Source organism: Lycium ferocissimum, chromosome 10 (genome assembly GCF_029784015.1).
Source record: "Lycium ferocissimum isolate CSIRO_LF1 chromosome 10, AGI_CSIRO_Lferr_CH_V1, whole genome shotgun sequence".
Taxonomy (NCBI): Eukaryota; Viridiplantae; Streptophyta; class Magnoliopsida; order Solanales; family Solanaceae; genus Lycium; species Lycium ferocissimum.
In genome coordinates, this window is record NC_081351.1 from 30,188,901 (window position 1) to 30,206,504 (window position 17,604).

At 31.9% G+C, this 17,604-nt stretch overlaps 1 protein-coding gene across 1 annotated transcript; it reads right to left on the reverse strand.

The window, feature by feature from the left end:
- Nucleotides 1-313: 313 nt before the first annotated feature.
- On the reverse strand, nucleotides 314-2,871 carry LOC132033307 (cytochrome P450 CYP82D47-like). The gene is made up of 2 exons (XM_059423252.1): nucleotides 1,817-2,871; nucleotides 314-1,225 (listed from the first exon to the last, which is right to left on the reverse strand). The coding sequence occupies exons 1-2, from the start codon at nucleotides 2,771-2,773 to the stop codon at nucleotides 602-604; spliced, it is 1,581 nt and encodes a 526-aa protein (XP_059279235.1). The 5' UTR covers nucleotides 2,774-2,871; the 3' UTR covers nucleotides 314-601.
- Between the last annotated feature and the right edge of the window lie 14,733 nt (nucleotides 2,872-17,604).

Here is a 17,604-nt window from a genome sequence, read left to right on the forward strand (position 1 = left end):
TTTTATTATGAGAACCGTATTGTTCTAACTTCTTGTGCTAGTAAATTTTTGTATGTACAAAACAAGACTGAGTAGAGATGTAAAAGCGTTTTTATTTAGACAAAACATAATGGTAGATTTCACCATCCACGTCAAGAGGGAAACTAAAGTCATTAAGCTATTGAAATATGTGATTCTTAGCATGCATCTAGAGCTCGGATGAAGTTTCATTGATTTTGATATATCAACTCATTAAATGTTTTGTACTTAGAAATATTAAAGTGATGTAGTTACGACAGAGAGAAAGTGACAACAAAGATGTCGACAAAAACTTAAGAAATTTCTTGAGAAGGTAACAAACCATGCATATACATATCCCTTCAACCTGAACGATCCAAAAGTAGTAACTAAAGTTGGGAGAGTACTGTAGGCTAATGTCACTGTTACAACCTGAAATTTGCAATGTAGGACTCTAAAAATAATGTCATCTCCAAGATGATGTCAAGAGTTACTTCTTCAATCACATTTCAGATGTGAGAATTTTGACGTTTCTTTATTATTTCACTTCAATATTACAAACTAGTTTACAATCGTGACATGAGGTAAAACCTTCAGACGCATTTCATTCATAAAGATTAGGAGCCAAGCGGGGAGAAAGGTGAACTTCGAGCGGAGTAGTTTTGAGGACTGTCAATCCAAAGCTCTCACTCATATCAATTGGTTCATCCGAAGGCCTCTTCATGTCAAACCCCTGCAGCAACATGGCTATTACAAAGGGCACAACTTGAAGGGCCAAGGAAATTCCGGGGCACATTCTTCTTCCACTACCAAATGGTATCAACTCAAAGTGACTGCCCCTTACATCGACATCCTTGTGTGTCGTCAAGAACCTCTCTGGCTTGAACTCATGAGGATTTAACCATATATTAGGATTGAGATGAAACTTCCATATGTTCACTAATAAGCGAGTGCCTTTTGGTATATCGTAGCCACTGATAGTACAATCATCCATCGACTCATGTGGTACAGAGAGTGGTGCAGCTGGATATAAACGTAATGCTTCTTTGACAATCGCTTGAAGATAGACTAAGTTCTTGATATCCGATTCTTGGACCCATCTGTTCTTCCCAACGTGAGTGTCTAGCTCATCTTGGGCGTTTTTTAGTGCTTCATAGTTGTTTAGGAGTAAAGACAAAGTCCATGTTAGAGTTACGATCGTGGTGTCAGTACCTGCCGCTAGCAGACCCTACCAAGCCAAATTCAACAAATTCAGCAATTAGCTCCACACAATCAATTGATAATTAATTGATGAAAAACAATTTAGATTATTATACGCTAGCGATGAAAACAATAAGTAAACCCTATTGATATAAGGAAAAATGATCAAAATATGATATGCCCCTGTATTATTCAAAACTGCTTAATCTTGTCCGCAGTCAGCCTTCTAAACAAATATTACATGTCGTTAGGAAAAAGTCTCATTCTTGAATCGATCTTTAACAGAACTCCAAAATAGGGTAAATTTAAGATATAGTTGAAAGTTTTAACGTAAATTTAGACTTTTTTTTGTCCAAAGAATGTGGACACTTGGGAGTCCACTTATTTCATGCTTGAGATCTACTAATGGCTAGATAGACAGGAGGGGCAATTTTATGACGGTAAGGGTGTAAATAGACCAAAATTATAACGTTGGGCAAAATATTTTCCCTTGATATGATTCAATTGATCGTGACATATTTCCTTAATTCTTAGTGAAGTCATATAGTTGTTGATTTATAAACCAAAAACAGAACAACTTTGGAGTAAATAGTTTGAAGAAGGTAACGACGAAACGTACCATACAAGTAGCTTTCATAGCAGTATCAGCTTCAAATCCATGCATATCTCTATTTTCACAAATGGACAACATGACATCCATGAAATCTTCTTCTTCACCTGATTTAATCCCATCAGTTTCCCTCTTCCTTTTATGCTCTGCTAACCATTCTTCAACAACAAAGTCAATTTCTTTAGCAACCTCCTTCATTGCCTTCTCATGTCCTCCTATATCCAGTCGCCTTAAATAAGGCAAAAAATCAGCCACAACAAAAGCCCCCAACAGTTCAAAAAATCTTCTAATTGCTTTGTGAGTTGTATTTATTCCTCCTTCTTCATTACCCTTAAATCCTTTTCCAAATAACATTTTCCCTAAACTGTTCGTTATTAAATCTCCAAACCATTCCTTCAACTCCATCTTCACAACACCATTTAAATTACTACTACTCTTATTCTTCATCCAGTAATTATACGTCTCTTTAATAGCTGATTTTACTTCAAATTCCCTGATATGTTTGAGCATTTCGATTCGCCTTGTGGAAAACAACTCAATTGTGGCTATCTTTCTTGTTTCTCGCCAGTAAGGCCCGTAAGGAGCAAGTCCAAACATGGCATCTTTGTAGCCTATGATCTCTGAAGCCATGGATTTGGGCCTGCTTGCAAGGGCCAAATCATTTGTAGTAAAGCATTCTTTAGCTAATTTGGGATCGCTCACAACTACAACATGATGAACTCCAAGCTTCATTCCAAAAATGGGACCGTATTTTTCTGCCATGCGGCCCAAGATTTTGTGAGGCAGTTGATCGGATTCGGATCCACTGAGAAGGGGGAGATGGCCGATAATTGGCCATGCTCCGGCTGCTTCAGGTACCCTCTTCTTCTGTCCATTGTTACTTTTGGTTGAGAAAATTTGTTTGTGAAGAAAGAAGAGAAAAATAATGGAGGTAGCTAGTGTAATGGCAATGTAAAAGAAATCCATGGTTAATAATATATCAGTAGGCTATGTCATCTGCTCTAATGTTTTATTTTGAGAAGTAACAGTGGATAAGCTTATATATAGATATGGATAATAAGTGATACTACCTCTGTCTCAATTTATGTTACATTGTTTGACTTAGCACAAAGTTTAAGAAAGAAGGAAACACTTTGAAAGTTATAGTTTAAAACAAATTTTAGATTTTTTGTGCGGTTATAAATGATATTTGTGTACCTATAGAAAGGTAAATTTTTTTAGGATGAATTAAAAAGAGAAAAGCGCCACATAAATTACACGAGGGAGTAGCTGATAGGCTCGACCAGCCCAAAAATACTTTTTGTACTAGTATTCGTCTTTTATTTGTACACTTAACATTAATAGTCAGTGTTTTCAACCATATCACAGTGTCTTTCAAGATTATAATGGACTACTAATTACTGCTATTACTTAAAATATTCGATTATCAATGAAAGTCCAATGACGGTTTGTATTTAATATACCATGTTATCGTCACCAACTCCACCATCGTATTGATGCTTATCATATCCTAGACTAGAATAAAAGCGTTAAAATTTTGATCTTTTATTGCGTGGAAAAGATGTATTGATCATTTTCCATTTCTGGGACTAGTAGGGTCGGTCTAGCCACTTGCTAGGATACACCTCTTCAACACGGAAATATAATATTTTTATATTTTTTTTTGGAAAAATTATCCCGGCTATTATTTTTATTTGAAAAAAAAAATTCGGTCCAATTTAACGAAGGACCAAATTTGCATTGGGAATAAACGAAGGCATTGAATCAACTAAGTTTTCTCGGCCCTTTTCCGTATCCACAGCGATGGCATAGAAACAGCGATGTTGACAGGTAACAAAAACAAATGCCAAAGTGTACAAGACTTGGTAAACTTATGTAGGCGTCTTTGCTGTCGTTTTCTCTCTAGCCTAACCACAATGCTTCAAAAAATTTACGTACAAAACATTGATTAGTTGATACATCATAATCAATGTAATTTCACGTGGACTGATTAATGAATCTTGCTATATTTCCCATCATGTATAAACATACCCTTGATCCTAATTAGTAATTAAGCATTCTTCCTCTCAGTTGCAAATAATGGATTTCTCTCTTGCCATTATTTGTGCTATTAAATTTAGCTTTTAAGGATTTTCAGTAACAAAAAGGATGAGAAGAAAAAAAAAAAAAAAAAAAAGTAACAAAAAAGATCACGTTAATAGCAGGACACCCCCCTAAAGTTGCTGGGTCGTGCCTCGAACTGGCCGTCTTAGCCTTTTCAGTAGCTCTGGGCTGCCTCACAAAGCATTTGGGCTCATGGCAGACAAATATGGGTCAATCTTCACACTAAAATTTTGAGCCCATCAAGTTGTAGTGGTGAATGATCGGAAGATAGCCTAAGGTTGCTTAACCACCAACGACAAGGCCTTGCCGAGCCGACCTAAAGCGCTTCTAGTAGAGCTCCTGGGCTATAACTACGCCCTTTTTGGGCTAGGCCCATATGGACCATATTGGCGAGAAATGACTCGTAATCGCGCGGTTTGTCCTTCAAATGGATTGGTATTTAATTTTTTTCCTTCAAAATCAAACTTATACCTAGTGGGACATCAGTTCCTTAAGGGTGCTGGCATAACTTGTAGATATTATGATGCGTAACTTATGTCCCTTTAGACATAAGTTCGACTTTGAAGGTCAAAATTTAAAGGACGAAAATTAAAGACCATCACAAAATAGGGACAAAACTGCAAATGACCCGAGAAATGAAAAAGATAGTGGTACTCGAATTACTCTCCAATAATCATGTATAAATGCTTCGACACATTCGAGAATTCCAAGTGAAAGTATTCATCAAACAAACGTATAATGAAATGTGGTTGAAGGAAAAGATGAATGATTCTTCAAATATCGTCGAATTAGAAATGAGATAGTACTGGTTAGAGAACTTGATCATGACCATTATCATAATGAAACGCGTATTTTTTTTTTCCCCATCTTTTTCATCCAAAAAGAAAGGCATAGGTTGATATCGGATCCGGCTCCTCTCCATTTTCTCCAAATTCTTACTTGGATGAGAGACGTGTCAAAGTTAACAAATAATGGTTGAGATTTAATTAACCAAACTAAGGTTTTAATTATAGTTAGAATAATAAATATACCAAAGATTTCCTTATGAATTTCCGAACTTTCCGATAGTTCCTCCTTTTTCTAGATTTTCCAACTTCTGATTAGTAATTTTGTATTTTGAGTTAATTTACTTGCTAATTTAATTTGATGTGTTCCTCTTTTTCTTTGATGAACGGTACTTCTTTTCTTTTTCTTTTTTAACAATTGACAAGATTCCACAGAAATTTAACATTAGACAGATAATTTTTATTTTATAATATTATTTTTTATACTTTTAATTTTTGATATCGTACATTATTTAATTGGCTCTTACTGTATTTACTCCGACGAAGCATTAGGCTGTTCAAAAGAAAAAGTCTATTTAAGAAAAAGAAGAAGAGGAACTCGTAACAAAATTAGAGAAGAGGGAAAGTCATTAAATGTATATATGGATGAGATTTTCTGAAACTATAAGTCTATAATTATGGGATTGCCAAAAGATTTGGAAGTAAATATATGGTATATTTATTATTCTAACTATGATTAAAATCTTAGTTTGGTTAATTAAACCTCAACCATTATTTGTTAAAGATGACACGTCTCTCATCCAAGTAAAAACTTGGGGAAAATGGAGAGAAGAAAAATGGGGAGGAGTCGGATCCGGTTGATACCAACTATATTTGATCTTTTAACAAGCGTGCAGTAACAGTAGGAAATAAAAAAACGAAGAGATATAAAAGAAAGAACGTAATGAAACGAAACACGGAGCAAGATATTTTTTGAATCAAATCGCATTTCGTGAACATTATTGATCGATCAAAATTTTCACACGTGTTTTAAAAAAAAAAAAAAAACAAGATTTCGAACTTCCTACAACAATTGAATTATTCAATTTTCTTATTTGAAAAACAGGCTAGATGATGAAAAAAATGAACTAGCCATTAGGGGTGTGCATAGTTTGAATAAACCCGAAATCTGAACATTTTGGACTTATATTTTTAAGTTTTCATATTCTGGACTGGATTTCGGATTTACACATCAACTCATATATCCAAAAATATTACTAAGTTCAATATGTTTGGATTTGTTAATTTAAAGATGACGACATTTTAGATTTCCTTTTTGTTTCATTATCAGTATATTCTATGTATGGGATAATCTTACTGAATTGGACTTGTCAATTCACTGAATTGGACTTGTTAATTCATAGGACCAGTGCTTCTGTTGCATGCTTGGTAATGATTTTATTGCTTATAATGCTTCCTCTATATGAATCTGATAGCAACGAGGCAATATATGTTAAGGCAATTTGGTATGAATATTTTATTTGGTTGTTTATTTTGTAAGAAGAAAAAGAAGAAGCAATTCAACTCATAGGCCGAACCGATAATCTGAATTACCCAAACCCATTCTCCGAAACCCAAACTTAAAAAATATAATCCAATCCGAACGTATTTGGATCGGATTCGAATTACATTTTGCGAAATCCGAAAACCGTAATTATAATCCGAGATGTCCTAAACTCAATCCGATCCATCCGATGAACAGGCATACTAGCCATGCCATTGAAAATGAATTGAACTGGACCCCCAATGAAAGACATCCAGAAATAGAAAGAAAAAGGTTTCCACATGCACCAATATATTCCACTAACTAGTGTCATTAGGCCCGTGCTAAGCCCGGGTCCAACGCAACGTTAATAAATTCAATTTGTAGATATTTTTTAAATTTTTTCTGCTGTTGCTTCTTTGTTTTGTAACATTAATTTGAAAAGTCGCTAATAATTCAAATTGAGCTTTTCATATGTTAAGTTAATTTCATTTGTTTTTATTGAATTGAACCCATACAGGCTAACTTATTTTTTTAGATATTATAATACTCAATTAATGCGAAAATATTGTTGTATGATTAAATCAATAAAGTTAACTTATAAATAAATGAAAATAACTAAAAGCCTTGATATTACGAGATATTTTTGTAGATGTTCATTCACATTAAATCACAAAAAAGATACTGAAAAATCAATAAAATTAAATTGTTCTTACTTTGAGCTTTCTTTTTCCTTCCATAAGACACCTGTTAGAAAATAACATTTTTTTTTTTTTTTAGCTTTTTCTTAATTTAATGAACCATTTATGAAATGCACTCTTGTGCTATAAAAATAAGACCTAAGTTGATCCTATATATAGTGGGCTTTAGGGAAAAGTGGGCTAGATCCAAAAAGTGTTTTATTTATCCACATAGGAAGGAAAAAAAACCCAAAAATCCAGCAGATTCCACTTGTGGTAGGGGATTGGCGGGGTCTAGGGAATCTGATATGTTTGGATTTGTGGTTAGGATTTTCTGATTGTATTGATTTTTTAAACTTTTCAGAGTTTGGATTGGACTACGGATTTAGTATTAACCATGGGATATATATCTATCTATTTATATATATACTAGTTTTAGCGTACGTGCATTGCGCGTGTCAATAAATTAATTTTTTTTATACAACAAGAACAAAATATTTAAAATAGCAACGACGTTAAAATAAATGCAACAAGAACAAATTATGTAAAATGTAAGCGCTAATGATAGTAACATTTAGAAACAAATTTAAACATTGTAGATATTTTCAAAGAAAAAGGCATAATCCGCTAACCTAAATAACCTTGAATATAAAATAAGTTTATCAATGGTTGTAGAGGACTTCATCTACTGTATGGTTACACATTCCATATAGCAATCAAGACAACTGACTGTTCGATGCCTTCTACGCCCCAATTAGTAGAACCAGATGCCAATAGTTTATCGTATTTTCTAATTTCCCCTTGCTGAAGTTTTCTGCTACCTTATGCGCCTAAGCAACTACAAAAACAAAAACAACACATAGTCGGAGAAAGGGTGTGTCTCAGTTACTACTTTGGATGGAAAAACATGCTTGCAGAGCATCATCTACCGATAAAATATAGTTATTTAAATTGATAAATTAATGAAATTAAATTACCTTTAAACAGATTGTTTGATCATATTTTTTGCGTGCGATAACCATTAGAGCCTGTGCCCAAAAAAAAAAAAAAAAAAAAAAAAAAAAAAAGATCAACTTCTTGGATAAGAAAAGTAAACTTTAAGAGAAGAAACAGAATTCGTTGTCACTAAGAACACAGAGATTTTGGGTAGTGTCCGTGATCAGACTTCCATGGACATATAGGTTTTTGAGTGAGATCAAATAAGAGAACAGAAAAATTATATACACTATTAGGTTTAATATGCATGTAACATGTTTCAAGAAGGAACTAAAATTCCCTATTTATTGACTGAAAAGGACAAATATTCCTGTAAATAAGGTAAGAATTTATACAAGGTAAATTTGAATCGATTTTAAAGTTCTAAATTTTAGGACTTAGTATATAGTTCAAATAAGAGAAAATTTAATAAATAAATTTTATTTATTTTAAAATCCTAAATATTAGGAAATAATTAAATAATTATTTCGTTTAGTGTGAAATCTACTTTTAAAGAGTAAAAAAGGCGAACAATAATGTTATATTAATAAGGTTATGTCATCACGTCTAATGAAAAAAATTATTAGAACATTTTTGTTTTCAATTTTGTGAGAGTACAGCCGCATACAAGAGGAATCACTCCATACATTATCATATTTTTAGTTCTTTTACTAATTTCAATGTTAAATTAAGGAACTTAGTTAACTTTTGTTAAAGCAAATTTATTTTTGATCTATGAACAAATTAACTTGTCCTTTGGCATAGTAAACTCTACTAAATCAAATAAAAAATGGAATGTGGCTCGAGCTATTTGTCCAAAATTAAAAGAATACCAAAATATTAGGATTCGTACCTAGTTGAAATAAGAAAGTATTTAGTATATAATATTTTAGTTGATTTCAAAGTACTAAATATAGAAACATAATTAAATGACTTATGTCTTGTGTGAAATCTATTTATATAATAATTAAATGACAGAAAATAATAAATGACAATTTTGTCTATTGTAGAATCTTTTAATGAACGGTAAAAAATTCAATCAACATTTCTAAGGTTCTTCGTGCTTTTAATATAGTATAGATAGATAATTATTTTAAAAGCGTAAATATAAATGTTGGTTGACTAAAATAGCCTTAACATATCGAAGGACTTTTATACCCTTATTAAGCTTTAATATCCTATTTCTTTTGGACACACTTCTTAAACCTAAATCACGTTAGTACTGATTAATACACCAAACACATGGTAAGAAGCCACTGGAAAACATACAACGAGTTTTGCTCCAGAAAAGAGGATTGTACGGATCCAACTTCATCTTCTTGACTAGCAGCAGGACTCCCATCTAATGAAAGTGGAAAAACCAAGACAACATGTTAAAAGTAAAAACTGTTTCATTGTAAGTTGATTATGCTTAGTTTTTATTAGATTTCATCCGAAACTGATTTTCTTTGCTTTTTCTTATTCTAAAATTTGTCTTTTTTAATCTTTCTTTAGTTCTAATGGTTATTGTGTTGTTTTTTTAGATATCACTTTGATTTTTATAGGGAGTGTTTGTGGGACTCAATATGCAATTTTAAGAGTTGCTTTTGATTTGGATTCAATATATTTTAGCTATAAAATTGTTGTACTATTTTTTTCTCTTTACCGTCACTAGCAAATTACGTTGAGAAGAAAGGTTGGGGATGCTGATGTAAATATTGAAGAGGACATAACTGGTACTGGTAATTGCTAAGACCAAATTGGCCAAAGTTTTCCTTTTTCATGTCTTCTTTTATTTTTATTGTATTATTTTGGTTGACCAAAATATCCTTAAAATATTAATCGGCTTTTATACCTCTGAAAAATAAAGTATTTTTCAGGAAAGATTATTCTATATTGGATAGTATTGTTAATGTTTTAAGATTACGGTCATGAAAGCTATTGACTGCTAGGTTTTAACTATTAAAGGTTACCTTGAACAAGGTCAGCTAAACTATTTAGATACATTAATAAATTCTAATCAGTATTTTTTAAATTTTAATCAATATATTAAGTTAGCTGTTTAATTAAAAATAAAGAACGTTAAAAAGGAATTATGATGAGCTAATTAAATGTGACACCAGATACACCTTTATCCTGCAAATTCGTCTTTCCCCGCTAAAAGATGAAGGGTGTCATTTTGAGTTCGATTGAAAGAATTATTTGAATAAAAGAAATTTTATAATTTATTTAGATAAACTAAAATTATATGAAGCGGTATACACTATATTAAAAGAGAAACTAAAACCTTTTATACCTTCAATCAAGAAAGTAAAATAAATAAAAAAGAAAAAGACACAAAACTAGCAGTCAATAGCTATTATATCATTTTAAAATTGAATTATTACTTAAAATAGATTATAAATGAATTATTCGTTCTCTATGGTATTAAGTAATTGGTTATGAAATATTGCCAACACTTTACTCGCAAACGATATACAATTGTGGAAGAATCAAGGAAATAGCATAGCTAATGTTGATCGCCTGAACATCTACCTGCTACTATTAACGTGCGAGGCACGTTCTGATATGATCCTAAAGGGCATGATTGATTCTAGTGGCTCAAGGGCATGGAAGAGGACGTTGGAGACACTTGTTGACCCATGTAAGAGAGTAAATGATGTTTGGAAGATAGCTTGGCATTGGAAGAGTTACAAAGTGGCTATGCATTGCAAAATGGCTAGATGCGCAATATGGCTAAAAGTGAAACTATGGGGCTAAGATTGCAATTGGAGGTCATACTGGCAAGTTATGAGGTTAGAATGAAAATTGGAGGTCATAATTGCAAGTTATGAGACGTTGGATGCAATTGAAGACCCATGTGAGTATTTTTGCAAAATAGCCACTTTAGAACCATTTATGTAATAGATCAGATAGATAAATAGTTGTTTTCATCCATTTGGAAGACCTAGCTTGCATATTGATGGTAAACTCAAATTGAGAGATTTTACTATAGTTTGTTTGGTTATTGTTAAAGTGTGATTTCCAAGTCGTGCATTGAATTGCTTATCCATTGAATTCATCTAGATTGCTCACTTCTTTGAATTCAAATTACTTAGGCTCTTTGGTTGAAATCCAACTAGGAGGATTTAGGTTTTATATACCTAAGTTTGCCTTTAGATTTCATTACCAATTGAGTCTAGTAACTATCCTTCTATCTTCTCATCCCCAATTTCCCATATCCTTTTTATTTCCTTTTGATTTTGTCTAATTCTAAGAGTTTCCCTAGGTCGTTTGTTATCATATTCATAGAGACTAGTACTGTTAAATATGCGTTTAGATACTATAGAACAATTTTTTATTTAGTTTTAATAAAGATTAAAATAGATCATATACTCGTCTATGTGTCCGTTTACTTATATAGTAGATGATTTTGTGTATTTCCTTGTGAATTTTTGAACTTTCCGATAGTTCCTCCTTTTTTCTAGATTTTTGAACTTCTAATTAGTAAGTTTGTATTTTGAGTTAATTTAATTGCTAATTTAATTTGATGTGTTCCTTTTTTTCTTTGATGAACGGTACTTCTTTTCTTTTTCTTTTTTAACAATTGACAAGATTCCACTAAAATTTAACATTAGACAGATAATTTTTATTTTATAATATTATTTTTTATGCTTTTAATTTTTTTATATCATACATTAATTTAATTGGGTCTTACTGTATTTACTCCCACGAAGCATTAGGTTGTTCAAAAGAAAAAGTCTATTTAAGAAAAAGAAGAAGAGGAACTGGAAAAAAGAGAAAATCATTAAATGTATATATGGATGATATTTTCTGTAACTATAATTAGGGGATTGCCTAAAGATTTGGAAGTAAATATATGGTATATTTATTATTCTGACTATGATTAAAACCTTATTTTGGTTATAATTAAACCTCAACCATTATTCGTTAACTATGACACAAGTCTCTCATCCAAGTAAAAACTTGGAAAAATGGAGAGGAGTCGGATCCGGTTGATACCAACTATATTTGATCTTTTAACAAGCGTGCAGTAACAGTAGAAAAAAAAAACAAACAGATATAAAAGAAAGAACATAACTCAACTAAACACGGAGCAAGATATTTTTTGAATCAAATCGCATTTCGTGAACATTATTGATTGATCAAAATTTTCATATGTGTTTAAAAAAAAAAAGATGTCGAACTTTCTAGAACCATTGAATTATTCAAGTAGAACCATTGAATTATTCAATTTTCTTATTTGAAAAACTGGCTAGACGACGAAAAAATGAACTAGCCATTAGGGGTGTGCATAGTTTGGATAAACCCGAAATCCGAACATTTTGGACTTATATTTTTAAGTTTTCATATTCTGGATTGGATTTTGGAGTTGATTTTTAAGATTTTTGGATTTTAAATCGAATTTCAGAATTGGAACTTCGGATTTTTGGATATCCGAAAGCCGAATTTCTTATACGTATGTTTAGCCTACCCTACTATCCATTAGATATTAGCGCATTAGCTATATGTCAAATCCAATAAGTCAAATATACCATACTCATTACACATCAACTCACATATCCAAAAATATTACTAAGTTCAACATGTTTGGATTTGTTAATTTTAAAGATGACGACATTTTAGATTTCCCTTTTGTTTCATTATCAGTATATTCTATGTATCGGATAATCTTACTGAATTGGACTTGTTAAGTCATTGGACCATTGCTTTTGTTGCATCCTTGGTAATAATTTTATTGCTTTTATGAATGCTTTCTCTATATGATTCTAATAGCAACGAGGAACTATATGTTAAGGTAATTTGGTATGATTATTTTATTTGGTGGTTCATTTTGTAAGAAGAAAAAGAAGAAGCAATTCAACTCATAGGCCTAACTGAAAATCTGAATTATCCAAACCGATTTCACCGAAAACAGAACTTAAAAAATCCAATCCGAACGTATTTGGATCGGATTCGGATTACATTTTGCGAAATTCAAAAATCGAAATTATAATCCGAAATGTGCTAAACCCTATCCGATCCATCCGATGAACAGGCCTACTATCATCACAGTGCACCGGGACACAAACCCGATATCTTACCCCCTTGATGCGATGGGACTTGAATTATACTATCATCACACGGATTTATGTTGGTCCGAGGGGTGTCACGTGACACTGCTTCGTCGAATTTTTTACTCTCTCTCTCTATATATATATATAAATGGAATGAAAGTAGGTAAAAAGAATAATGTGACATTGCTTCAGCACAAAGGCTGCGTTGGTCTGTTGGTAAAGAGCTTCATTTTAAAGGTAAGGTCGCGGTTTCAAACCCGCCTGGCCTCATTTTTTTGCTTATACTATAATTTAAATTCTAAATCAATAAAACAACTAAAATATAAATGGAACAAAACGGCAGTGGGTCCTAAAACCAGTAAATATAGTCCAAAAACCAGTAAAATAACTTAGCTGTTTCCTACTCTAATTCTATACCAAATTGGTCAAGTAACTTAAAAGCTAAAACCCTACAAAGAACTCATAAGTTATAACCTTAAAAATTCTTTTATCAATTAGAATATAATTGATGGCTGCCCACCTTTCAAATTAGAATATAAGTTCTTTTCGTTTTTTATCCCGAATTTCCGATTGCCACATCAGGTTAGCACTTTCTTCACCATAATATTTTATTAAGTGCTTGCAATTTTTTCATGACAATAGTTTACTTTCTTTCTAATTTCTACAATGAAATTATTTAGTGTTCATTATATTGCTATGTTTTATTGTTTCTTTACCTATGTTAATATGATTTGAGTTGTCTTTTTATAATATGATATCATTATAATGATTTATTTACACACGTTCACACACACACACACACACTTACGTGGTGATGCTATACTTGTCATGAAAAATGCTTTTTTTATACAAAAAGAACAAATTATTTACACCAAAGCGATAATAAATGCCACAACGCAACATGAATCACCCTTGAGCCTTTTACAACTTTGTGATTGTAAGCGCAAGTAAATTAAATTTCAACAAGACATATGAAATATAACCTTTTTTAAGGGACTTTATGTAAGTCTTTAGTCTTAGGTATAACAAGACTATTATTGCTAATTATGTATCAGCGAATCATTTTCCATAACTTTGCAGAAAGAATTAGTGGACCACTGAATACTAATTTTGTATGGTCTCTACCACGAGGAGTCCAGCGAATCTGTACAAAATATGTTAGTAACAAAGAAAAATATAAAGGAAAAACCACAAGAGAACCAGACCTTTGGAGTCTTGGTGAATTTTGTTCAAATATCATTTGACTGCTAATTTGTCGATTCACATATGGTCGGCACTTAATTTCTCTTGCCAAGGAGATTCGTCTTCGGGATTAGATTATCGGATCCATTATCTTTTGAGTGTTGTTCTCACGGTTTGTGAGCACTTAATCCACAGAAAATAATGTGATTATCCATGGAGAACATTACTACACAGATGGTAACATATCGTCCATGATGCATCACGCTCTGTTGCTTCATTAATATTAAGTAAAAATAATATGAACTATTACGGTGATAGATAACACTTAGTACATCTTTCAAGAGTCTCTGCATACCTTCTAACAATCTGAAACCAAATCTCCAAATAGCAAAGATCATAGCATTTAAAGAAGCAAATTATAATTGTATAAAATAATTAATGAAAAAAAAAACCGCAACTTTGTATCTTCTCCCATTAAGGGGTTTTATGGGCAGAGAACAGTCAACCATAACATGTCTTGGATTGAAAACTTCCCAATTCCTTATAAATTTCAAGTTTATCTTGGATTAAGAAATATGGCATGGGTTAGAATTAATGGCTAAGATTTAATTGACTAAAATAAGGCCCTAACCATGATTACATAATTAATAATTTTTCCATAATTATATTAGAATAATTTTTCTCTCTTCCTATTTTAATATTCCATCTTTTTTTATAATCATGACAAATCTTTAATGGTGGTATTTTAATATGAATATAGACAACTCTTTCGAAAATATACAATTACCAATTGAATAATGGGGTGGGTCTATATTATGTAAATTAGTAAGCATCATAATTGAAAAAATGGAAAATATCACCAATTGAATATTGGGTCTATTAGGGGAAAAAATTAAGTGGCAAAAAATAATCGGATAAATCAGAAAAGATATTTTACTGGGTAGGAAAATTAAATAGGAAGAGAGAGAAAATTATTCTAATATAATTATGGATAAGTTATTAATTATGTAATCATGGTTAGGGTCTTGTTTTAGTCAATTAAATCTTAGCCATTAATTCTAACCCATGCCATGTGTCTCTAATCCACGATAGAACTTGGGGAAAATGGAGAGAAGGGAAATGGAGAGGAGCCCAATCCGCATGTACTAATAGCATGTACACCAATAGCCGTACAGTGCATATGTGTAAGGGTTAAATAGTAGTAGTACTATGTAAACAGGATCTCACCGTATAAGAATTCTTAGTAAGCATACTTCGCGATAGAAGAAATTGAAACTTGTATATATATAGAGTTTCGTCTTTGATAACGTGTTGTAAAATCAAGTTAAAAGAGTAACAATATAAAAGGATGAAAGCAATAAAAATAGAGAGACAAGAGATGAGAACTTTCTTATTCATCCAAATGTATTCAAGTGTAAGTACATCACCTATTATATCTCTATATATACTACTATATAGAGGATAGTCAAAAGGTGGCAATAAACAAGATAATAACTATGAAGGTTACAGGGGAAGATCATGGAGGTGTGGGAATTAATATTTACATAATGAAGATAGGAGGTGGGAGATTTAATAGCTACATCATCGAGAAAGTAGTGGGAGTAACTTCTTAGAAGTTATGGACATCCACCACAATAGACATAATATTTCATAACACATTGAGCTTTTCAAATACATCAAATTATCAATTGTGGTTAACAAATTATTATCGTCATTCAAAAAAGGCTCTAACTTTGGTTTATATTTGAGATCATCACTTCTCTCTCAACCAAAATAAGTGCTCTTTTTTCCTTTCAAAAAACACAGATTCTGGTGAGCTAATTAAATGTGACACCAAATACACCTTCATCCTCTAAATTCGTATTTCGTCTTTCCCCGCTAAAACATGAAGGATGTCATTTTGAGTTCGATTGAAAAAATTATTTGAATAAACATAATTTTATAATTTATTTAGATAAACTAAAATTATATGAAGCGGTAGAGACTATATTAAAAGAGAAACTAAAACTTTTTATACCTTCAATCTAGAAAGTAAAATAAATAAAAAAGAAAAAGGATCTAAACTAGCAGTCAATAGCTGTCATACCATTTTAAAATTAAATTACTACTTAAATAGATTATAAATGAATTATTCGTTCTCTATAGTATTAAGTAATTGGTTATGAAATATTGTCAACACTTTACTGACAAACGAATATACAATTGTGGAAGAAGCAGGGAAATAGCATAGCTAATGTTGATACTTTGAACATCTACGTCTTTATTACAAAGGTGTAGGCGTTAATCAAGAGGCAAGTTCATAGAAGCACGATCTGATTAAATATGTGTTTAGATACTATAGAACAATTTTTTATTTAGATTTAATTAAGATTAAAATAGATCATATACTCATATATGTGTCTGTTTACTTATATAGTAGATGATTTAGTGTATAGAGTTTTATCATATGCACAGAAAATTAAATTATCGATTCTTATAAGAATAAAATTTATGTTCACAATCGAAGATGAAATTGGATAACTATTGGTATGATTGTCGCACAAAATTAAATATAATTTATCTTGATTATGAGAACTGTATTGTTCTGACTTCTAGTGCTAGTAAATTTTTGTATGTAGAAAACAAGACTGAGTAGAGATTTAAAAGCGTTTTTATTTAGACAAAACATAATGGTAGATTTCACCATCCACGTGAAGAGGGAAACTAAGGTCACTAAGCTATTGAAATATGTCATTATTAGCATGCATCTAGAGCTCGGATGAAGTTTCATTGATTTTGATATATCAACTCATTAAATGTTTTGTACTTAGAAAAATTAAAGTGATGTAGTTACGACAGAGAGAAAATGACAACAAAGATGTCGACCAAAACTTAAGGAAATTTCTTGAGAAGGTAACAAACCATGCATATATATATATATATATCCCTTCAACCTGAACGATCCAAAAGTAGTAACTAAAGTTGGGAGAGTACTGTAGGCTAATATCACCGTTACAACCTGAAATTTCCAATGTAGGACTCTAAAAATAATGTCATCTTCAAGATGAAGTCAAGAGTTTCTTCTACAATCACATTTCGAATGTGGGAATTTTGACGTTTCTTTATTATTTCACTTCAATAGTACAAACTAGTTTACAATCCTGGCATGAGGTCAAACCTTCAGACGCATTTCATTCATAAAGATTGGGAGCCAAGCGGGGAGCAAGGAGAACGTCGAGCGGAGTAGCTTTGAGGACTGTCAATCCAAAGCTCTCACTCATATCAATAATCAATTGATTCATCCGAAGGCCTCTTCATGTCAAACCCCTGCAGCAACACGGCTGTTACGAAGGGCACAACTTGAAGGGTCAAGGTGTTGGAAATACGAGCGCATACGCGTAAGGGTTAAGCGAGTATAGTAAACGGGATCGAAAGAATTCTTAGCGTACGTAATATAGACAACACATAATCAAGATATTAATCAAACATAAAATTGATACTTATCTCTTTGAAGCGCGTGACCGCGACCAAGAAT

Coding starts and splice junctions, on each gene's coding strand:
- LOC132033307 (XM_059423252.1), bottom strand. CDS start 2,773: ATGGATTTCTTTTACATTGCCATTACACTAGCTACCTCCATTATTTTT. Junction 1,226..1,816: donor CTATGAAAGCTACTTGTATG/GTACGTTTCGTC, acceptor TTGGCTTGGTAG/GGTCTGCTAGCGGCAGGTAC.